This window comes from Podarcis tiliguerta (assembly GCF_965153285.1).
Source record: "Podarcis tiliguerta genome assembly, chromosome: 5".
Classification (NCBI taxonomy): Eukaryota; Metazoa; Chordata; class Lepidosauria; order Squamata; family Lacertidae; genus Podarcis; species Podarcis tiliguerta.
Genome location: NC_139538.1, coordinates 36,944,741 through 36,969,585, shown reverse-complemented (window position 1 = coordinate 36,969,585; position 24,845 = coordinate 36,944,741). Strand labels below are relative to the sequence as shown.

General features: G+C 41.2%; 1 protein-coding gene across 2 annotated transcripts; it reads left to right on the top strand.

Annotated features, from left to right (window-relative positions):
* The first annotated feature begins 2,558 nt into the window (after nt 1-2,558).
* Nucleotides 2,559-24,344, top strand: CLDN18 (claudin 18). 2 transcript variants are annotated; one of them, XM_083443398.1, is made up of 6 exons: nt 2,559-2,855; nt 17,548-17,712; nt 18,828-18,939; nt 20,201-20,311; nt 21,669-22,984; nt 23,733-24,344. In XM_083443398.1, the coding sequence occupies exons 1-5, from the start codon at nt 2,636-2,638 to the stop codon at nt 21,808-21,810; spliced, it is 750 nt and encodes a 249-aa protein (XP_083299524.1). In that variant the 5' UTR covers nt 2,559-2,635; the 3' UTR covers nt 21,811-22,984; nt 23,733-24,344. The 2 variants fall into 2 exon arrangements, with proteins under 2 accessions (XP_083299524.1, XP_083299525.1); XM_083443399.1 differs by lacking the exon at nt 2,559-2,855 and adding an exon at nt 13,924-14,224.
* The last annotated feature ends 501 nt before the right edge of the window (nt 24,345-24,845 follow it).

The window sequence follows — 24,845 nt, the reverse complement described above, 5'->3', positions numbered from 1 at the left end:
CTCCGGTTACCCAACCACATGAAATTGCATCCAGTGTTCCACAGGTCATTACTGTCACCGTACAAGGGGGGAGGTGAAGAGGAGCACACCAGGGGACCGGTCTTGGAGGAGAGGGAAAGCAGTAACCATGTAGCGGAAATCCTCGATTCCAGGTGGAAGGGCAATCAGGTGGAGTATTTAGTGGCGTGGGAAGGGGAACCGGAGTCAGAAAACACCTGGGTGACTGCAGAGGAGGTCAATGACGAGGTTTTAACAGAAACGTTCCACCAAAGATTCCCGCGGAAACCACAGCCGGTAGCAAGGTTTAGAAGGGAGTATTTCGGCACCACAGACGAGGAAGAGGAACTGGAAGGATTCGCGGAGTCGGAGTTGGAAGAAGGAACGGACTCAGATGACGAGGAGTACCGAGAGACTAGGAACCACAACGAGTGGAGAAAGGTGTTCGAAACTTCAGACGATGAGGAAGGTTCCTTCCGGGGTTTTACCTCCTCACAACCCGTAGGGGAGGAGACGGGAGGGGGTGAAGGGGGCCCTGGAGGGGAGGTGGATGTCAGGGAACTGCCATCGGCAGGACAGGAGGTGCCAAGGCTCTCTGAGGTAGAGAGAGACTTGACACCTGAAGAGGGAACCAGTAGGGGGCGAACAGGAACGTCAAGGGAAGGGGAGTCGGAGGAATGGCTCAGAGATGCTTCCAGTGAAAACAGTGGGGAAGTCTCAGGGCCCCCTATAGGAACACCCGTTCCTCGGCGGAAACTGTCACGCAGAGAGTCCAGAAGACGTGTTTCCGTTAAGGAGCTTTTATGTTGGAAACGTTTCCGAAAGCAGCCACTTTCGGATTCTGCTAGCGACTGACGCAGCCATGCTGGAGGGGCTCCGTCACAGGCAGAGGTTTGAGAAGCGGTTCAAACTCTGAGGGATTGCAATTTACACACAAGCAGCTCTTCATCCCATCACAGCGTGGTTCCCTGTAACCTCACCTCTCGCAGTGAGGGAACCGCCAGAAGGCCCTCTGCGCTGGATCTCAGAGTCCAGGTTGAACGATGGGGGTGGAAACGCTCCTTCAGGTACACTGGGCCAAGGCTGTTTAGGGCTTTAAAGGTTAGCACCAACACTTTGAATTGTGCTCGGAAATGTTCTGGGAGCCAATGTAGGTCTTTCAGGGCTGGTGTTACTAGCATGGCTGTTGGAGAAGGATAAAGCAGAACATTGAAGGACCAGGAGAAAGAGAAGCCCCAGGTTGTTTAAAAATCAAACAATGATAGAAACGGGTTGGAGGAACACCAAGCCCAAGATGAAAATTGTGATTTTAAACAATGGCAGAGCAGGGAGGGAGGGTCACTGAGGGTTTTAAAATTATTAAACAAATTTTAGCAAGGAGAAATAGTAAAAATGGGTTCAGCACAGAAGCTAACCTCAAAAAGCTAACGCAACAGAACCTTTCTTAACTCCCTCTTCACTGTTCTCAAACCTTATTTTAAATTGTAACTTTATCCTTTCAGTTTTATCTCCTGCTTGCTCTACTCAAACTTCTGCCATTGCTTAAAACTGCCTCTTTCTTCTCCACTCCAGCTTTACTGAAGCTTTTGCTGTTGTTTAAAACAGCTACTTTCCTTTCAGTGTTTCTCCCTTCTTGTTATACTCAAACTTCTCTTTCATTCCTCAGCTGCCTCGCTTGAGAGAGATAAAAGACATGGAGCTGTTGTTTAAGACCACTATTTCCCCTTCTGTCCCCTCCATCCCTACTTTCCCCAACCTTCTGCTGTTGTTTTAATTACCACTTTACCGCTCTCAGTGTCTCTCACTTCTTGCTCCCATGTCATGGCCACAGCTATTGTGCGACCTGCATCATCATCATCACCACCATCATCATCAATTATATTTCCCCAGCCACTCTGGGTGGCTCCCAACAGAATATTATTTTTTCATTTATTTGGTCTGCTTTAGTTTAAATTTTAGTGATGTTTAGGATTATTGTTTTGTTTTATAGTTCTGCAGTTGACTGCCTTGATAGGAATGTCTTAATAAAAGAAGGATATAAATAAATATGCTTTTAATAAATAAATGTACACCCAGAATCCACACGCAGATAGACAGATGCAACATTACTTGCAGAAGAAAGGAGGTAATTGCTGGAATAATGGGTCAAACCCCATATGTATTGGTACATTTCCCTGATTTTCAATAGGTAGTGAGTGTAGTAAATTATATTCGAAACCTAAAGGGGAGGGCATGTCAATGTTTTTATGCTAAATAACAACATTTTAATGACACGGCCAAATTCGCTCCTTGGTGTGTAAGCCCAACATTTCTGTAACAGAAAGGTGCCTGCAAGGCTTAACTAATGCCAACCCTTTTGAATTAGTCATGAAAACTATTCTCGAAAGGTAAATAGAGAGTGAGGCATTTGCAATATGGATAACAAATGGCTCCTGGTACCGACTGAGGCAAATAATCTAACTGAAACAGATAACAGGAGCAGGGCAAGTCTGTATGGCAGAGGCCAAATTTCCCTTCCTGTTAGTGACGTGTGCCGCCTCCTGTCAGTAAAAGCCCCATTTTGCTTGACAGGTACTCAGATGCGATCACAGAACCATCGGTACACCTTGCAGAGTCCTTTTCAAAGCAAGTCGCCATCATGTCTGTGACAATGTGCCAGTCCGTGGGCTTTGTGGTGTCAATGTTGGGGATCGGTGGAGTTATTGCCTCTACTGTCATGGACCAATGGAGCACCCAAGACCTTTACAACAATCCGGTGACGGCCGTCTTTAATTACCAGGGTCTATGGCGCACTTGTGTCAGGGAGAGCTCTGGTTTCACCGAGTGCCGCTCCTATTTCACCATCCTTGGACTACCAGGTAGGGAATATGCTGTACTCTCAATAGTGCGATTGAAAAGAGCTGGTGGGATGAAGCGACTCAAGACTGCTGTAGGCCTCTGAGAGAACTGGATCCTCTCATTTGCTCTTGCTCCCTTCCTCATAATATTATTCTCATTTCCATAGACTTTGAGAAAGGGACGGGGGAAGAAATTTGGTTTGGTGGGCCTTTTAATGCAAGCCTACTTAATTTGCGCTGCCCAAAGCAATATGAACTGGCACACACCTATCCTTCAAAATGTGCCCTTCTCTTAGTTTTGTGATGAAATAATGTTGACATGTATGTGTGTATTGAAATTCATATTTTAGTGAAAGTAATGTACAAAATCGTGTTGTATTGGGGATAATTGCTTGCGTATGTTGGAGGAAATGCATACAAAAATGTGCATATTAGGAGAAATTTGCATAAATACACTGACAAATTGCTGTGAGGACTTTTTTGCTTTAAAAAGTTGCAAACTGATGTGGAACTGTGGAGCACTGAACTTGGGAAAAATGAGAACCAGAGAGAAGCCAAAATTGACAGATCCGTCTATTCCCTACCTAGAGGACAGCATTTTATATAGTGAAATGTTCTGCTGGAGATAGTCATATTTCCCCCCTCACACTGATGCCCATATCATCACCAACATTTGCCAGGCTGGCTGATGTGGGGGCAGAAGTGCAGAAACATGGATGCAGAACTATCCAAAGGGATCAGGAGGTAGAAGGCAAATGACAAAAACCCCATATGACCTCAGTATTATTTCTAATGATGTGGGAAGAGGATGGTGGATTATATACATGTGTGTGTGTGTGTTTGACATTGAGAATTCAAAAGTATACTATTGCTTTTGTTCAAACTTTCCCCCACCATCCCAAGTCCACATGACCAATGTCATGTTGATTTTGGGAAGGAGGTATTGTCCTCCTATCTAAAGATACCTCTAAAGGGAGGATTTTAAAAGTTAAGAATAAAATATATAAGATAGAAGTCATATACAATCAATTAAATAAAAGCTACTTTCAGGAGACTAGATCTTTACCTCATGTTGTGCAAGGCCTTTAGGTTTTTCTTACCCCCACACTTTCTTATTAAATAGTGTAACGTTTAGTCTTCAGATGATTTAACATCAGATTAGAAATTTTTTTTCTTTTCTTTTTGGAAATATAATCTTTGCTTTCTATTTGTTCAGAGAAAAGGGGAAATCAAACCACATTGGGGTTGAAATAAAGTGCTTGACACCTGTCCCAAAGCGACATTATGAAAAGTCTTTTGTGTGTGTGTCTGTATATGAATTTTCTTTTCTTGACTGGAGCCATTGCAAAGGTATCCTCTTTGTTCTTGCTGCTCAGGCAATGCAGAAAACTCTCCACATTTATCATCCTCATGCCCTCCTTATCAACTGCTGAAGAGCAGCCTACAACTTAAGCCGTTGTTCTAAATCTTTAATGCCAGAAACAGATTTTTAATAATAATAGCATACACCTCCTGTAACATAAATATGGCGACTCTTCTAGTATTCTGCTAGAAGTACAAAACTGGTAAACAATTCCACCATTTTCATAATGGGTTTTTAGGATTTATCTGTACTTAATGACTTAGTTCTATTTGTTTTATATTGTGGTTTAGTTCCTCCAGGGGTAAAATGTTTAGTTAAGACTCTTCTGAACTTACCTATATAATGAGGGATGGGGTGTCCATACTGAATAGAAGCATCTGTCAAGTCAGTATACTCCTCTTTTGCTGCTCTTTGTAGATCTCTGGGCTTGGGTGACCACCTCATAGGAACATAGGAAGCAGCCTTATATTGAGACAGACCTATGGTCAGTCTAGCTCAATATTGTCTATAGTGATTGGCAGTGGATCTTCAGGGTTTCAGATCCTTTCCTAGCAGTGCCTAAAGATGGCAGGGATTGAACCTGCATGCTCTTCCACAGAGCTATGGCCTTGCCCTAAGAGTCTTCCTTCCTCTCAGATTCTAGCATGTAGGTATAGGAAAAAGAATGTTGGACAGAGCCTTTCTGGCATCTGCCTTCGATATTAGTGATGGGGAAGATCCAGAAGCGGAAGACTGGCATCTCTGCGTTTATGCTTTGCTGTTATTTTTATTACAATATTTGTAATTCCAACATATGTCTTTTTGCACAAGCAAGTAAACATATCGATATTCGATGGGGAGAGCCGAACAATAAAAAGTGACAAGCAAACCCGACATTCCAATTTCCCTGTATTGAGTTTAGGAAGGGATTCATTTATCAGTGTGTGCAAAGAGCAGTGGCAATGAGTTTTCTGCCAAAAGTGTGCTGTGTGGCGGCAACCTAATCTGTGTGCTTGGGGTGTCAAAGGCACCTATGATACACTTACACATCATGGTCAGCTCATGTTTTCCTCTACAGCAATTATATCCATGGAGGAAAACAGCAATGCCTGAAGTGGCCCAAACAATTTCTTTGAAAACAACTGCCGGCAGTGCCTCCTACAATTTGTTTTGCAGGTAGTGGTGTGCTCACATTGCTATTTTAAAACAGCAACACTACATTGTATTCATTGTACAATATAGTTAGATCTGGCTAAAGAGTAAAGTTTGCTCTTGCTTTCACCGTGTTAAAAACTGCATGTTTTCATCCTACGAGGCAAAGTAGGTAATGTGATGCATTGATAAAATAAATATCGGCAAAGTAAATGTAAGACTAGCTGTTAGCAATAGGAATGAGGGAGCTTCCAAACCTTATAAAGCTTGCTTCCTGTCTTGGCCAAAAACTTATCCAAGGTACCCTTTCCTTCAGTCTCTTTCTCTCTTTCTCAATACTGGGATCAACAAGGAAGAGGAATCCAGAGAATTAGCCCAGGAAAAATTAATCTCACAGGCTCCCAGGTTTTGAGACATATAGAAGTAAGAACCCCCCCCCCCCAATTGTACCTTAAAGCTTTTGGTTTATCATGGTCTCCACAGATCTTTCTGTGCCATGTGGTGCCCTATAGTTGAGGACTTTCTGAACAGAAAATGCCAACAAATGACTTATTTGATTTATTTTTTAATATATGTCTAGACAGCCCTTCACCGCTCAGAAAAAAACTCCACAGCAGATTACAAAGTGTTAAGTTAAAAACATTTACAATAAATCATAATTAGCCTGGAGCTAAACAAGCCAAAAGCAGATCAAAAATGCTAAGATTTGTTTTACACACATATTTTTAAAGCAATCATGAACTCAGTAACTTCATCTCTGGCCAACTCAAGGCATTGGAGCCAACTACTAGGACTGAGGGTTCTTTGTCACCCCAATAAAATATTTGAGCCCCCCCCATATGATGGACATTGCCATTCAAACGGTGTGTGTGTACCATGCTATATGATCAATTATGTGGGGTGGGGTTCTCCTGCCCCCCAAATATTTTATTTCAGTTGCCACCCCTTATAACAAGGATTAATGTTTGACAAAGCATGACTCCTGGTAGCATGACTCCGGTGTTCAAAAGGCAGGGGTGCATTGTGGTGGGTGATGCAAATGGGTGTGTAGTATTCTGCATGTGGTACCGCTAGAAACTACCCTTCATTGCTTAATAATGAAAAACATGGCTGGAAATGTAGGAAGTGAATTATATCTGATGGGGCAGAGTTGGGCAAGTCACACATCTCAGCCTCAGCCATTCCACTTTATAAGCAAAGAAAAACTATGGGTCGTTAAGATGGCAGCTTATGAGTCACCCCCCCCCCAAAGACATAGGTTCATATAAGCTTTGCATGTGCTAATATATAAGTATATATGGGAATTTAGAAATAAATGCTGAAATAGAAATAGAAATGTAATATAGTACATCTCACCTTAGGGGAGAAACTGTGGTCAAGTGACCCACATGTCTGCTCAGTCTGCCTCCCCACATGGTCAAGGGGCAACTGCAAGGCCCCTCCACTTCCTTCTTAGGGTTATTCATCTTTAAAGAAGGCTTGGCCAGGAACAGCCTTCAAACAGAGACCCGGTCCTCTGTAAGGTAAGACGCACATAGGATAAGTGCTGCTGTGAACAAAATGAAATAGCCTTGTACACCACCTTCCACAGCCATGAGCCATTGTCCTTGAATGTGTGTGGGGGGTTGTTTTGTTATTTTGGTAGCTGTTCAGTGGAGGTGGAGGTGGTGTGATTATTATGATTATTATTTTAATGGCTCTGGGCACAATTGATCACTTGTCACACGGCGAGAGAAGAAGTCCATTTTCACCTCATGTGAAAAACAAAGCCGGCTGCAAGGCAAAATATGAAATATTCTACCTCGCTTCCCCAGGCACTCGAAAGTAGAAAAAGAACCACTTGGGAATAGACCTTGTGCTGAGAGACAGAGGAGACAAAGCTATCGCAGCTCTGCTTGGCCAAAATAATATCAATCTGCAAGCGTGGAGTGGTTTTGTGTGTGATTCAGCACTGTGTACATGTTTTTAATTAACTTGTCATCCTAAAGTGCTAACAGACCAAATCAATTAGCATGTAAATTCCTCAGCCGCCGAGGAGGATTCTGACACCCCCCACCAGTATTTATTCTGTGAGTAAATGTAATATAAATGTACATACAAATATGTTTTACTCCAAAGTAGCTGGTAGTTGGTAATCATTATCAGCATAGTCTAATGAAGAAAGAAATGACATACACCCCCCCACCCCCCCAACATAAAACTAAAGCAGCATGTCTTTTGTTAAGAAGAATAAAAGTAGAAACACTTTTCTCACTTATTTTATGATTGTAATTGCTGGGGATATGCATACAAGAAGAGCCTTGCCAGTGAGGCAGGTCCATGTTTTACTGGGGCGTTCTGGGTGTGTGAAAGAGCTGTCTTTACACCATTTGCAATGAGTAATGGAGAACAATGTTTCGGGGAAAACAAGTAAATATAAATAATCAAATTGTAGCAATATGTCTTTCTCTAGGATGGAAAACTACGAGATTGAGGGATGAGTTTACTCTAAGCCCGCCCCACCCATTTTTACATTATAGCCACCTCACCCGCTTGGACATAGTTAATGGGGCTGCCAGTATTTCCATTATAAAGCCCTATTTATTATTCTGACAATAGCAATTTATATTATGAACAATAGTGTCATAGTGAATAAAAACAGTAAGATTGGTGTGGAGCAGCCAGGCTACCCAAATGTATCACTGACATTTTGGTTTCAGTGTTTCTCCCCAACCCCCAACCCCACCCTGCCTTAATGCTCTCAAGTGCACCAAAAACAAAGAGTCCTTGGGATTTATTTTAGTTAAAGTTATTCTGTCCTTAGAAGTTTACTAAAATGGGAGAGTCTAGTACAAGATATTGCAAAAGGGAAGGTGTAATGGCGATTAATTGTGTCAGTCTTCAAGCCATTGGTACTAGAGTAGGCAAAATGTCTTACCTAGCACTACTCCAGAGTAGCATCTGTGGCTGGAGAACTATATCCTCAATTTCTGTTCCAACTGATCTCTTACAAAACTGTAATCAAGGTTTGATATACCATCAACAATTATGCTGGCTAGGTCCTATTCTGTCTTCCATCACCTACCCCATTTTAACATCCTGGTCCAGATAGCATAATTTATCAAATTAGAGATGCCACAAAACCATCATATGACCATTTCCTTCCAGATTTGTGATATTTTCATGACTTCCACAATATTTTCCATGAATATATCTCGTATCCATGCTCATGACAGTCACAACTTTCAAAAGTTCTCTTCCGTAGTCTGATACTTCCCAGCGCTGGTGCTGCTTTGAAAGCTAGCTAAAAAATGGCATGGTAGCTGCTTTATTTGTAAACCAAATGAAATATCATTGTATCTTGAACTCCAGCCTAGTTCATGCCATTTGTATTGATTGTAAGAAGATGCCAACTGGGTGCTGGACAAGAAAGGTGAATCATTTCATTTTTTATGGAGTCAACAGATCACCAACACCTTGAGATCCTTTTCTGCAGTGTGTTGGCTGAATTTTTTTAATTGAATACACCAGTGAAGACAGATAGAGGACCAATGCAGACTGAAGTCCCTGCCTTTATAACTCTGAGGATCAGATGTATTACATGAACATATCTGATATGCAAATTAATCACTGGGTGGGCCCTGAAAAAGGTGGATTGGCACTTGACATGGTAAATGAACAAAGGCGGCCCCAAGGCCTTCAGACTAAGGGTCTTTGTGTTTGGAGAGAAAACTCTAATTCATCCTCCAAAGCCATTCAGAGACTCCGATTACTGAAGTTTCACATTCTGGGTTCAAGTCCACAGCATAAGAAGTATTGTACAGAAAAGGGTGGAGTTGCCTTAATTTCCCCCCAGTTTTTCCAACTGGATGTCATCCTGTGGGAGTATGCTATATTTACCGAAAAAGAAAGTCAACATGAGTTTCGGGTAGTTTTGTAGGAGCAGCAATGATAACATTGAAATGTTCCAGTGGGTGCAGTGATCAAATACACGTTTGTCTGAGGAAAGGGCAGATAAAAGGGGTGGGTGCTGCTGAAACTAGGAGTTAGGGTGTGACTCAGTGGCAAAGAACAAGTTGCATGAATCTGGTTGCCTGTACTATAACACAGAACGAGCCAAACAAGTGCAATACAATTCATGTCTGGGATGAGTAGTCCATAATGGGGACTCCTTGCCCCATCTTCCTGGAATAATCTCTTCACTGGATCATGGGATGAATAGGACCAATAGATTGATGCTCGCTGGACAATCAAGCAGATATTTTAATAGGCTAACCTTGTTATTAGCATGAGAGTAACCTGCAGCCCTCTTCATGTTGCTGGACTCCAGTTCCCCTCAGACACAGACAGAATGGTCAGTGGTCAGGGATGATGTGAGATGTAGTCCTCACATTGGACCTTGGGCCTGTCACACTTCTTTGAAGTCTTTCAGCCCCACTCACCTCACAGAGTGTTTGTTGTGGGGGAGGAAGGGAAAGGAGAATGTTAGCCGCTTTGAGACTCCTTAAAGGGAGTGAAAGGCTGGATATCAAATCAAACTCTTCTTCTTCTTCTTCTAGTCCAGCAGTGGTGGACCTTGGCGTTTCAGATTTCACTGGCACTCTGTGCAATGCCAAAATCCACCCCCCCCATGTCCAACATTTTCTGTCTGCTAGCTTGCACAACAATAACAAAAATCCAATGCTTGTTGTTTAGTCGTTTAGTCGTGTCCGACTCTTCATGACCCCATGGATCAGAGCACACCAGACACTCCTGTCTTCCACTGCCTCCCGCAGTTTGGTCAAGCTCATGCTGGTAGCTTCGAGAACACTGTCCAACCATCTCATCCTCTCTCGTCCCCTTCTCCTTGTGCCCTCCATCTTTCCCAACATCAGGGTCTTTTCTAGGGAGTCTTCTCTTCACATGAGGTGGCCAAACTTTCGCAGCCTCAGCTTCAGGATCTGTCCTTCCAGTGAGCACTCAGGGCTGATTTCCTTAAGAATGGATAGGTTTGATCGTCTTGCAATCCATGGGACTAGTGCACTAGTAGAAGCTAGTTCAGCAACAGCTGGTTCTTGTTGCACAACAGTAGATTCTTAGGCAATCTGCTGCACAACAATCTTTAGTAATGTACTTTGGTAATGTACGTGTGTTTTCACTTGTGAAATAACGTTCCCCAGCACAATAAGTACACTGGATGCAACCCAATGTTTATCTGCTCAGCTAGATGGTATGGTTCTTTATCATGCATATAGTTAAACATCCAGCCTCTTAATTTTTATATATTACCGGGATGCCCGGCCCACCTAGGCAGTTATTACCGACATGTTTATATAATAGCCTATACATACTAAGCTCCCTGTAAATTATCCCTCCTAATGATAGCTTTCATTCAATTTACAATGAGAATATTGTATTGATTGTGTCTGTCGAAAATAAGAGTAGCATGACTGGGTAAAAGCTGGATTTGTTTCTAGGTCAGAGTTGAAGTAAATCAGTTGCAAGAGTGTATTAGATCAGAATTGATGAGCCCGGAGTCCAGAAGGCCTCTGTAACTCACTGCTGTGCATCTGGCAGAGCAGCTTGGCAAATTTATATCGCTCCCCAGAGCCATTTACCACAGTGGAGAAACGAAATTAATTTCCTAATTCTTACAGCCATTCTGCCTTTCTCAACAACCACCTATAAAACGGCTGTTCTCCCTTAGCTTGTATGAGGGCATTTCTAACCGAAGCCACCATTGGTACGTTCATCCACAACTTGATAAACTATGATTCATAAAGCTCTAGACAAGAGCCATGGCCATTCACTCCTTCCTTGTTTCTTCTCTTTTCTTCACTCCTCCCTATACGCACAGACTTTGGCACAGAGATTCCAGCTTACATTATGCCAGTGTTCTTTGTGATGTCTGAACCAGAGAACTCTGGATTGATGTTGGTTAACAAAACAGGATAATAAACCAGGGGGAAGAGAGGGGAGGAGCAATGAAGAAACACATGGCCACAGGACTTATCCATGCTTTATCAGCTATGGCTTTTTGTTCTGTGAACTGCCCTGAAACTTCTGGGTATAGGGTGGTATAATAATAATTAATAATTAATAATAATAATAATAATAATAATAATAATAAAAAAACAACAACAATAATAATAATGGAGCCAAGGGCAAGTGTTCAAACACAGCCACAGTGCGCTTGATTAGGGCTGAGGTTCTGCTGTTACGGTTATCTGGGAAATAATGGAAGCAGAATTATGGATGGGTGACTTTTTGTGTAGGTCACTCTTCCACTTGAACCAATAATTAAGTTGTGCCATCAAGTGTCACTTTATGCTGATTTCTCAGTGAGCATAAGGATGCTAAAGTCTCCTCTTCTGTGTATTTATATGTTCCCTGCCTGTTAAGGTCATCCCTAGACATTTTTCAAACCCCAAACAGCTTTACCACATACTCTGAGAGCAGGTCCTGGGTTCTACTGAAATATTGCGAGGTATCCTGGGACATGCTTTTGGATTGCCATCTGCTTCACAATGGCTTCTAAAAATGTTGCTGTCCAAAACAGTCACTTGGGTTGTTTGTATAGTCAGGCCAGCCTTGTGTCTCCTGTGCACAGAGGTTTATTGTATGTTCAGTTGTAACTTGTAGTAGTACATTTATGGCAAAAGACTTCATGCCCATATTACTTATTTCAAGAAACTTTGTGGCTCTTTGGCAGCACTGTGATTCAGAAATAAACTCACTCAGGTCCAGTTCACATGTGACCCGTGGTTTAAAACAAACCATGGGTTACTGTTGGTGCATGCTGCTCAATCATATCTGCCCATCCCTTCATGGAAACAAACCAGAGCACTGGCATAACCAGAACAAACCTAAGATTCTGTTCATGGTTGTTTAGAGAGAAACAAACCTTGAGTGCTGGTTTGCATGTAACACTAAGCTAGTTTATTTCTTCTTGGCTTGGCACAGGGTAGGGAAGGGTGGTTGTAATCGAGAAGCATGCACTAGCACATTGCTTGTTTGCAGTAAAGCATAGTTTATGGCTTACTATCATGTGCAAATCAGGGCACACACTGAATGAGTCCCAAAATGAACTGGGATGAGAGATAAATGTTTTGTGATTAGATTGCACCAGTCTTAGTTTTACCCTGGATTTTCCAGACACTTTGTAACAATAAATTGTTCCTAGTTAAGTACTGTAGTATCTCAGATTGTTCTGCCATTCTGAAATACAATAGTTATTCCTGGGACTAGACAGGCATAGTGACTAAGCTATTCACCATTTGATACGGTTTAGACTGGAATGGAAATGGCACCAGCCAAACTATTTACTCCGTTTAGGCTATGGTTCAGAGACATTTATGTTCTATCCTTGCTATCGGCATGTTGGTGCTCACACACTGTACATTTGTTTAAATATTTCATATTTTGTTGGTATTCTTTCAGTCCTCCTCCCAACTCTTCTAAACCTGAAAGACTCAAAATCAAACATGGTGTCCAGACCTCTACTGCATTTCCTCTTGTGGCAACACAGTACTAGATAAATGTAACAGATAAAGGGGTTGCACATTGGTAAAGATTAGGTTAAGGAAGCAATTTATTATTCTAGGGGTGCAGCCCGAGACACCTTCCTCATTGTTAATTCAGTAGAATGATTCACGGTATCGGGTTGTGTAACAGCTTTTTGGAAATGTGCAGGGCTTACCACCCCACCCCCAATTAACTTTCAGCGTTAATCAGCACCAGTAGAACCTCATATCTACTAAAATAGAGCAAAAGAACTGTTTTACCTTAGTCCAGCGGCCCTCTCTTCATCCCTGTTTTGTAATGGATGAACTCAACAGCAAGAGTACAAGAACAACACATAAATAATCAAAGACATTTTATTCCAGCCCTACCATTAGGTAGCAGATGATGGGGGAAGAGATCAGAGACAAGGAATTAGAGGACAGATCTGTGTGAGCCATTGAGTTTGCCTTAAACCCTCTCCCCTAGCCTGCTATGTTCAAGCAAAGTAGACGGTCCTTTGAATAGCTTTCCCACAGGGGGAGCGTTATCGCTTCTCCTATTCTGAAAATAGAGCAGTTTTAGAGTGTTTGCAAGGAATGCGTTTTACACCTTTCCTGGTTCAAGAGAGAGATCTAATTCCAAGTAAGCAAGAAGCAAACAGTCACAAAATGCAATGTGATTTTTAAATATATTTTTTTTAAAGTTTTACTTCACATAACAATTGCTAAAAGTTTACAGTGGAGTACACTTTGATGCTGCTGATGAGAGCAGGTCATTTTGGAAAGCACTGAAAATATAGCTGGTGTTGCCCTCAGCTCCTTTCGTCTCATTGGAATCAGCAACATGTCAGGTACATGGAATAAGCAAAGCTGAATAACAGGGGTAAGAATGAGGGGGGCTGATCATGTGCATTATGAACAGATTGTTCAATGCAGCTTGCGGGTTGACCTCCATTAGTCCAACAATGACTCTTTGGCCAACAAGGGCTTCTAAGGGACAAAGGCACCAGTCTTCACTCCCGCCAACCCCAAAGCACACACCAACCAACAGAACTGAAACTGCGCTATCTTGCAAAAACACACTGAGTCAACAAAGCCTGTTAATGGAAACCATCTGATAAGGGCAGCCACTGTTGGCTGGTACAGTGAATGGGACTTCACTGCTTCCTTAAGCTTTGCCAGTGGTGTAGTGGCTTCTGATTGCAAAGGAGGTCTCATGTCCACTACAATTTGCCAAGTGCTGGGCTTTGTGGTCTCAACCCTGGGCGTCGCTGGCTGTATTGCGTCCACGGCGATGGATGCATGGAGTACGCAGGACTTATATGACAACCCGGTGACAGCTGTATTCCAGTACCAAGGCCTCTGGAGGAGCTGCATCAGTCAGAGTTCGGGTCTTACAGAGTGCCGGCCTTATTTCACAATCCTTGGGCTTCCAGGTACGGACCAGGGACTGGCCAAGCGAGGCTACCCCAGAGATGTGACAAAAGCCAATGATTTTTAATAGGCTAGCAAGAAACAACATTTTAAACAGCTTGCTAATGTAAATGGAGACTAATATTGACTGCAGTGATGTAGTTATAAATGTAGAATCAATTGCTGTGAATAAAACTGTCACGCAGAGGATATTAAAGTGCACACATCATTTTAAAAGATCATATTTTATTGTTATGGGGAAAGGTGCCAGAAATCCAGAGTGAAAACTAACTAAACTCCTTTTCGGAGGAGAAGCAGCAGTTTCTACCCGCCAGACCAAGACTAACTCAGTGTGTATTTGTGCACTGTGTATTTATTTGAATGAACTGATTTGATATCATATCTTGGATATCGGTGTGCACACCCACCAACGAAAGAAACAATTTCCCCACATGACAGTAAATAGGTTTAATCCCTCCTTCCACTGCCCGCTGGTAAGTAATATAGATACTTGGCCTGAACATGTTGGGAGGAGAAAATGTTGTTTCTTGTTTTTGTGAAGAACTGTGCAGAAATTCTGGTTTTAGTATGCTGTTCGGACACAATAATAATAAACATTCAGGTATCATTCTGGCCTTGTACTATTTCTGAAGTTTTAGTGGAACTTCCTGTAGTCAAAGCAATGAGTGTATTTGGCAGGGTGTGTGCCTGTTGGAAAGTAGATAGGGGCAAAGTTCTGTTATCAAGAAAGGACGTGATTTTAACATCTGGGTCAGTGCAAATAGGCTGCAAATACAGTAAGTGCAACCATAAAATGACTTTGGAATAGACAGACATTCAAAAATATTAAATGAAACATATCTGGTATGTCATGAATTATATGTATTTCACATTTTGAAAATCACATTTCTAACTTTAGAAATCAAGTTTTCAAGAGAGCAGGCTTTAGATGTCTAGGGTGAAACCATGGTAGTATGATTTTAAGTTGATGTAATTTTATATTTTTAAATTGCTGCAACCTGCCCTGGGGCCTTATGGTGAAGGTGGTCAAGCTATTTATTTAATTATTTATTTAACCACCTAATTATTCACATCACAAAGCAGTGTACATAAAACAAGGGCTAGGATTTCTTTCTATCATAAAGCCAAACACTACCTTTAAACACCTGCTGGAGCAAAAAAGTCTTAGCCATATACTTGAAGTTCCACAAAGAGTGTGCATGTCTAATCTCAGTTGCAAGGGAGTTCCATAGGCTTGGGCCCATGATACTGAATGCACAGCAGCTAATAGCTATGTGCTATACATCTGAGACACAGGGGACCACCAACAGGGACTCCCCCTAATATTGCAGTGATTGGGCTGGGAAATAAGGTGATTTAAGAATACAGAGTGGTCCTAGATATGCGTAGGTGTTTTTGGTTTTTTTTTTAAAAAAAGGAAAATTAAATGTAGTTACGGCCAAAATAATACATTAGAACATCAGTCATTTTATTTTAAAAATAGCATTCAAACTTTCTAAATATGCCAATCTATTCTCATTATGTTTTTGGTTTTCATCTATTGTTCAGATGTGTTTTTAAGTTTCTGATCTTGGTAAAACAGGAGCCACTGAAATGAATTTTGAGGAACTGAAAGTGGAACATAATACACAGCCAGATCATGCATTGCCTTTCTGTTTGCCTCCTTCTGTTCTGTACACAAAATATGCAGTGATAACCCTTTGGTACTGATAGCACTTGCCCAGGAACTCTTGTTTCCCTGTGTGAAGATCCCTAGTGTAGATCAGGCCTGAGCTGATGAATGGGAGTCTGAAAATGCCTGGATTGTTAATATTTGTGTTCATGCATTGACTAATTAGACCACACCTCATGACTCATTTACCAGCTGCAGCAGATAGTATGGCAGTCGGTAACCGTTTGCAAAATGGACTTCTCATAACACAGGGTAATAGGGTCTTTAGATGGTATGGCAAATATCTTGTTAATCGCTTCCTGTTCAGAAACCTTTCGCCATGGAATTACTAAAATAGATTAAACAAAAAAACAAAAACAAAACAAAACAAAAGTAAGTATCAGGTTTAAGGTGCTTGTTTTAATCTTTAAAGCCCTATATGGCCTAGGACCCTCATACCTATGGGACCGCCTCTCCTGGTATGTCCCATGGAGGACCTTATGGTCTTCAAATAAAATCATCTTGGAGATTGCGGGCCTCAGCGAGATTAGGCTGGCCTCAACCAGAGCCAGGGCTTTTTCGGCCGTGGCCTCGATCTGGTGGAACGCTCTGTCACAAGAGACTAGGGCCCTGCGGGACTTGACATCTTTCCGCAGGGCCTGCAAGACAGAGCTGTTCCACCAGGCCTTTGGCCAAGGCACAGCCTTCTGTAATCCTCATAGAACTCTAGCCCAATGATTGCCATTAATTTGACTCTGAATTGATTTTAGAATGAATTGATTTTAGAATGTATTTCAATTAGATGATTGTGATTTTATGTAAACTGTGTTATTTTTACTGTTGTTAGCCGCTCTGAGCCTGGCTTTGGCTGGGGAGGGCGGGATATAAATAAAATATTATTATTATTATTATTATTATCATCATCATCATCATCATCATTATCATTATTATTCTTCATATGCTGCCCATCTGACTGGGTTGCCTCAGCCACTAATGATTAAAACACAGTAAGACATCAAACATTAAAAGTGTCCCTAGATGTGTTCTAGAAGACAGATAGTTATTTATTTCCTTGACATCTGATGGGAGGTTGTTCCATAGGGCTGTCTCGACTACCGAGAAGGCCCTCTGCCTGGTTTCTTGTAACCTCCCTTCTTGCAGTATATATGTTTCTTGGAGGGAAAAGGGTTTGAAAGGTTGACTCGAGTCAGAATAGGCCAGCTTTCTACAAGGCAGGGGAAAAAAGACAAAACACATGAGAGAGTAGATGTCACAGGCACATTATCTAAATGTCAAGGGCCATATCCACAGGGAACAAACTGAAGTCCTGTTCTGCTCAAAAAGAACATGTGTGCTTCTTGATGTTTGCTCAACAGACATTAAGCATGGAGAACAGCTTTGGATGTGGATGTTTCTGAAAGGGACTTTCAATATTTACTTCACAAATCATCAGGCATTTCCCTTCTTACTTTTGAACAGCCTACATTAGCTTGAGCCCAAGAGGTTATGTTTAGTTCTGCATTTAGTAACATGTTTCCCCCCCTGACCTGAACATTTTGCCAATGGTTCCTTTGTACCACAGCCCTTTGATAAGAGTTGATTTTGGTTGCATTAAGAATAGTGAGTTTGCTACTCATTTAAATAATTCCTATTCTCCTTCCATGTGTTTTGCAGCGATGTTCCAGGCTGTGAGAGCTCTGATGATTGTGGGCATCGTGCTGGGTGCTTTTGGCCTCCTGGTGGCTATTTTTTCCTTGAAGTGTTTACGGATCGGAAATATGGAGGACTCTGCCAAAGCAAACATGACTCTGACTGCTGGAATCATGACCATTGTAGCTGGTGAGTGATGGTTCTTACTGGGGCTCCACAGTGCATTCTGTTCTGGAAGAGACAATTGAAATAAAGGGGTTGAAAGCATTTAACAAACTTACAACAAGGGACTAATAAAGTTTATAAGCAGGCATTGGAGTGCATTCAGATGGCACTTCATTCCATTTTCCAGACATTTCCTTACCTGTAATTTTTCACATTTTATGTAATATTTCACACAATGTAAAAGCCACTTCTGGAACTCTAGTGGAATCTAGTGGAAATTAAGCACTCATTTCTATGTTAATTGTTTCCAGAAAAAATATATATACCAATGTGCAAACCTATTAACACAGAAAACCACACAAGTTTTGCATTGTAATTTTCCACAGTTTTCACATGACAATATCTGGGGCTGTATCCCAGCATACAGCTCTTTCCTGCTGTTTAAAATTTAGTCTGATGTGGTATATTAATTAAAAAACCCATATTTCAATAATGAAATGGGAAGTTGGGGAGGGGTAGTACCTCTGGTGGGGGGGGGGCATATCATGTCCCCTTTGGGGTAGCTTGTCCACCTTTAGTCCCACCCTGCACTCAGCTCTATCTGTGGCTCCTAGAAGCTGTCAGGATGTGACAGCAGCCACACCCAAGGAATGGTTTTGACTGGCCAGCTAAACCAGATGAAGGTAGCCAATGGGTCCTAAACCTTCCGTGAGTTAGGGATTTCCCTTGCATGTGGAGACAGGCTCCTGCCAATTGAGCCAATGAGGCCAATAGTGGATCCAGGGAAGTCACTTCACTTCGGAACAGAAGCACTAGCATCACAACCAGAAAAACAAATGTTATGCCTTGGACTCTCGTGAACTATACTAGGGCAATAACCTGGGTGTTCTGTTGCTTAGGTGCAACACCAGCTTAATATTACCACTTTGATTCAAGGACACTGGCACCTGACCCTACTTTTTACATTTCCGGGTAACATAGTTTAAGATATCTAACTTGGTATAAATACACACCTGCAGTGAAAGGTAGCCGCATTCACACACCTGGGCATTGATGATATTATTTTATGGATTCCTGTTTCATAAGTAAAACTAAGTTTAAAAATCTGGCCTTGACCACCTTGAATTCCATTCTGACAGGTCTCTGTGCTATCTGTGGGGTATCTGTTTTTGCCAACATGCTTGTTACAAACTTTTGGATGTCAACAGCTAATATGTATCAACCAGGAATGATGCAGACACTCCAGACAAGGTAATTCTGGGTCATGCACAGCATTCACAGTTGGGTGTGTGTGTGTGTGTGTGTGTGTGTGCAGCCACTTGTGTACTTCGTTCATGACATGCCTAGCCATAATGATGAGACTTAAGGCATACCTACACAAGAGGAATGAACTCTTCACTCCTGGAAATTGTATTCTGTGGGAGGGGCTATTTTCAACACCTTCACCAAGCTGCAATTTTCAGGATTCTATGGTTCAACCCTATTAAACTGATACAAAACTGATGTGCTCTGTAGTCTAGACTGGCTTTATAAGTTAGTGTCATCTTCTTTGCCAAGCATTAACTAGATTCATTGGTAATACCATATATTCAATGTATGCATGCCAAGTCAAGTGTATAAAAGAATGTCATGGATCACACAGTAACAGAGGGAACTACTTTATCCTGGGTCTATAGCCCAGTTTTGTCCATATAGCCCAATATTATACATTCCGATTGGCCACAGTTTTATGAGGTGCTAGACAGAGGTGTTTTTCATCACCTGTTACCTTATCTTTTTTTAAATTTTTTAAATATAATCTGGAGATACCAAAAACCGAAGGCAGATCTGCACCATACATTCAAAGCATACTAAATCCACATTTAAAGCATATGACACACACCCCAATAATAATCATGAGAAGTGTAGTTTTCCCTTTACAGAGCTACAATCCACAGCTTCATCAACAAACAGCATTTCCCAGGATTCTCTGGAGGACATCATGAGCTTTAAATCAGAACTGGATGTGTTTAAAAAGTCTGGTGTGAATATGCACTGAATTAGGGACCTCCACCATGTGCTGTATCACAGAGCGATGGTTCCTCTTCCCAGTAATGTGGGCTAGCTAGGTCCACATCGTGTGGGTGGAAGGCACAGAATGAGTAGGTTGGGATTACAAAACATGGTGCAAAAGAAGTCAGTACATTGGTCGGTTAGATCAGGAAAACAAACAAGGGGGATAGAGGCAGGGTGATGACAGAGACATACTCTACTATAGGCCATGGCTGCAATAATATGCCCCTCCAACTCCTTTTGAACAAATGTCTTTGCCAACCCCCCCACAAAACCCTTGTTTCAATTTAAATACCAGAGGTGATGCATTCCTTAATTGGAGGGATACAGGTTTCCCATACCTGGCTTATCCCTTAACAAAACTTCATTTTAAATATCCTTTCTAAGAAGCAACGTATTGACTTGAGTAAGACATGTGGACTTGAGTAAGCTAAGTACCATCACTCACTTTGTTTTCCAGGTACACATTTGGTGCTGCCCTGTTTGTGGGATGGGTTGCTGGAGGCTTGGCCTTGGTTGGAGGCATTATGATGTGCATCGCCTGCAGAGGACTGGTACCCGAAGAGACCCAGTGAGTGCCTATACATATTCATGAATCTGTTGTAATGTGGAAGGGCAAGACAGATCCTTTTCTTCATTCTCCAACTTAAAAGGTGGCAGAGTGGCCACACTAAATCACAGGGATGGAGGAGAAAATTGAATCGGTTTGCTTTTGAAGTTGAACTTACCAAAATTGAACTTTCCAAAGCAATACATGAACTGGAACACAGTTCTCTAGCCAAGTAATGTATAGAAGAAACATGTGTATATTAGGAAAATGCACATAAATAACATAAAAATGCATTAATTTGGCAAAATTGCATTAAAAAATGTGTATACCAGGAGAACTTTGTACTAAAATGCTGGTAATTTTCCTTTTTTTATATAATAATATTTATTGAATTTTCCACAATACAAAGACAAATTTACAAAAACAAAAAACCAAATACCACAAAATAGAAAAGGGAAAAAGGGAAAAAAGCAAAACCCCAACAACATATAAAAACACCCTCCCTCCACCCCACCAGCACAAAAAACACACACAAACAAACAGAAAAAAGAGCAAAAACATTCAAAAAGAAAAAAATTCCATTTTTCAAATTCCGTCTTTCTATAACTTATATCCTCGGCCTCCTCCCACCTCCCTTTTTGTATTCCAGTTATTAATCAAATCAGCAAATTCTTTCCATCTTTCACTGTTTACTGCTTACTACTTATTCCCTTATATTCCTTAATCCATTTAAACTCTAATCTCCCATCAACATCTAGAAAAGGAAAAAACAAACAAACAAACAAACAAAAATTGTCCCAACTCCAATCTGCTAAATGCTGGTAATTTTTCATGATAACTTTTTATTTTTTCCCCCAAACGAATGTGGACAACTGAACATTAGACTGGAGAAATGAGAGAATAATAGAATAATAGAACTGTAGAATTGGAAGAGACCCCGAGGGTCATCTTGTCCAATCCCCAGCAATACAGGAATTTCAAGCATCCAAGACAGATGGCCATTCAACCTCTGCTTAAAAACTTCCAATGAAGGAGAGCAGACCACCTTCTGAGAGAGTCTGTTCCACAGTTGAACAGCTCTTACCATCATACTTCCTGAGAGAACCTGAGAGAAACCAAAATTGTCAGATTCACCCATCCCTACCTACATGCATGATGAGAAAACCACCAAGCATTTCATAAAATGGTTTCTTTCATAACGATTGAGTCTGTTCTACATGTTACTGTAGTGAAATAGAAAATGGATATTTATGGAGCTTACCTAATTGTATTATATTCTTCACTAAGCAACAAGGAATAGAACAGATGATTCTGAGTAGTCAGTTATCTTAGACAGTTCCACAAAGTGACACCACTTTGTGTTTTATTTGTGTTTCAGTTACAAGGCCGTGTCCTACAAGAGCGCTGGATATAAGTCTGGAACTGGGTATGAAGCCAAGAAGGTCCCAGTAGTTGAAACCAATACTATCAAAAGTGATGACGGGAGACGTTCCTATCCTTCAAAATATGACTATGTATAATCTCTTCCTAAACCTATGGTTTTAGACCAAAGCAACAGCAAATTCCTAACTTGAAGCCTTTCTCAAGTCTGTTTTCTTATTTTCTTTGGTTTGGCTTGCTGTTTATAAATGTTCTTTTAATATGACTGTGTATAGTTCCTGACATTATAAAGACTTCCATAAGAACTGTTCCCTTCCGCTACATTTGTTATAATAGCAGTTAAAGACAGCTGAAGAATTGGCTTACTAATGTACCTTTTGTTGTTTCTTTTAATAGATGTAAGTAGATGTTTAAGACCAGAACATTACTGCAACGTACAGTGTTGAGTTCATGTAAAGTTCATGCATTGAGACTTCATCCAGTGTTTGGTTGCCCTTGATGAAACAAAATGAAATACGAGGCTAAAACAACACCAATACACAGAGGCCAATTAAAAAAATAAAAATGTTAAAAACTTAATTTCATACAGTACGTAAAACTGATCTAATATAAATTTCTGAAATAACCACCACCTGCTTACTGAATTCCAGAGGAAACAAAGTTACAATTTGCTTTCTTCCCCTTTCATTAAATTCATCCTCTCTTGAACAGCCATATGAGCTTATACAGAAAATCCTCATATATAATAGAAATATGTCAAATATTTCTTAGAGCAAACACTTCTTTTATATATTTGAATACACTATCTGCCATAAGAAAACCAGTGATATCCTTCTGACTTTGTGGCAAAGCACAGAATTTACTGCCACTCTTACATTTCAGTCCTGATAATTTGTGCTGGCAAAACTGCCTTGTCACAATGGCACCATACCATATTTTTCATGAGATCACACTGCTACACAATGCCTTAAGATAGTAACCAACAACCAGAGGAATCTGGGCCACATGACCTCAGGCAGAATCATGTCATGTCAGGAGGCTCTTCTCACCCAGAGATGAGGAACCTCTTGCTGTTGTTGGACTCCCAACTCCCATCAGCCTCAGCCAGCATGACCAGTGATCAGGGATGATGGCCCACAGCACAGAGTCTTACTGACTCTGACACATTGCACCCTGCTGTCATTCATTACTGCCAGGGTTAAAGAAAAGAAAATTGGCCTAAGAAATTTTTGTTTTTGCATTCTAATACATATAATACTGTTGCCCAACTCTCATTCTGTCATTCTGTATTTCTAACAACATCCAAAGATGCAAATGACTTATTGGGGCAACTTTATAAGACGGAGACATTCACAGTGCAATCATACAAATGACTGTTCAGAAGGAAGATCCACAGTGTTCCCAGGTAATTCTGCGTAGGATTGCAGCCACACTGATTTCATGCTTTAATAATTGAAGTTATTTTGATAGCTGTTAAGGTTGTTATTTTGCTTTCCGTTACTTGTAAGAGTCACAGGCAACTTTATTCACGCCAGCTTTTCATGTCATCAACTTCCCCCGTTGCAATTTTGAGTTAAATTAAAGCAGATAAATTTGTGAATTGGATCCTTTCACCTGTCTCCTCAATATCTTTCCCTGATATTCCAGTTAGAGCTGAGTGGAAAGTTTTCATTCTATGTTCCTCCTCCCATGAGAAAAATTGATGATTATTTTCTCTCTGTCCTACCCCTACTTTGCAGAATTCTCTACAAAAATTATCCCCTATTTTTTTATGGCAGCCGCTTCCCCCCTGCCCCACAAATGCCCCATAACAACACCATGGTGTTGTAGCAAAATTGTCCTGTTTTGTTTTGTAAAGGTTTTGCAGCTTTCCACATCATCAGCTGCCCCTGCTGTCACTTTCAGTGGAAGGAACGAGAGAGGGAGAAGCTATGCTCCTGCCACTTCTTCACCCAGCTGGAAATGGCTGGAGACTCTTTCCTCCTTTGAAAGAAATTTGGTGAAATCATTTCTTCAGTTTCTCAAAAACAGGGTAGAGAATTCTAAGCAGCCATTTGCTCACTGCTCTAATTCCAATATAATGGTTTCTTAATCCATTGAATAGTCATTACAAGTGATACAGAACCCCAGTAGGATTACTGTGCAGGTGACACTTGCCAGCCAGGTGAGTTTTCACCTTGGCATCCATTTAGCAGGTCAAGGTGCAAGAATTGAGAAAGTTTGATCACCACAGAAGTGGTACATAAATGACAGAATGGCAGCTACTACCAGCATCTGTGTTAAAATGCTCGATTGCATGGAAGAAGCTATCTTTCACCTCTCATGGGTAACCAAAATACAAGTTATGTTATAGCAGAAGTCTCATTAAGCATAGAAACATGTAATGTATACTGATCATCATTTAATATTCTTTTAGCCCAGCAGTGCTAATAAATACTGGAAGGATTTATGTTAGTAACATTTGACATTTAGTTTTTAGGCATTTATGGCTTGTTGCATAGACCTTAGGACCTTTTGCATGTATGTTTTCTTTTTTTAAAAAAACAACAACCCCATACGTGTGTATTTTTAATTTAATTAACTAGCTTTTCACAAAGCCCACCTATTGGTTGTATGCCTGTTTCACTTGTTTATAACACTGATTTATTTCTCATTAAAATAAAATACTTTAAGGTTTGCCATTCTTTTTCTTGTTGCTTGCTTGTCACTTGGGTTTTCAGTAATCTCTAGACTCGGTACAGTGGTGCTACCAAGGCAAGACATTGGGGCAGAGGTCCAGGTCTGTACTCAGCAAAATGAGCCTGAGCTTCTCTCCCCCCCCACCCCAAATGCAGGGCTGGTTTATCACATTTTGAAGTAGAATCAAAGAACAAGAGGGCACCTTTTAAAAGGAAGGGGTCATAGCTGAGTAGTAGAGGCACCTGCTTTGCATGCAGATGCTCACGTTTCCTTGGCATGTCCAAGAAGGGCTGGGAGAGAACCCTGCCTAAAAGTCTGGATAACTACCACCAGTCAGTATGGACAATACTGACATAGATGGACCAGTGGGCTGACTTTCTATAAAGTAAGGCCCACTGTAAGACCATTAAGTCCAGAATCTAAGATTATCCAACTGAGCTGCTGCTGCTGCAGTACTGCATTGTAAGAGTTTCACAGTCGTTTCAGTTTTATTCCA

Bases quoted from the DNA above. Each gene is read 5' to 3' on its own strand.
- CLDN18 (XM_083443398.1), top strand. From the start codon at position 2,636: ATGTCTGTGACAATGTGCCAGTCCGTGGGCTTTGTGGTGTCAATGTTG. The intron at 2,856-17,547 runs GTAGGGAATATG...TGTGTTTTGCAG, and splicing joins CACCATCCTTGGACTACCAG to CGATGTTCCAGGCTGTGAGA. The intron at 18,940-20,200 runs GTAATTCTGGGT...TTTGTTTTCCAG, and splicing joins ATGCAGACACTCCAGACAAG to GTACACATTTGGTGCTGCCC.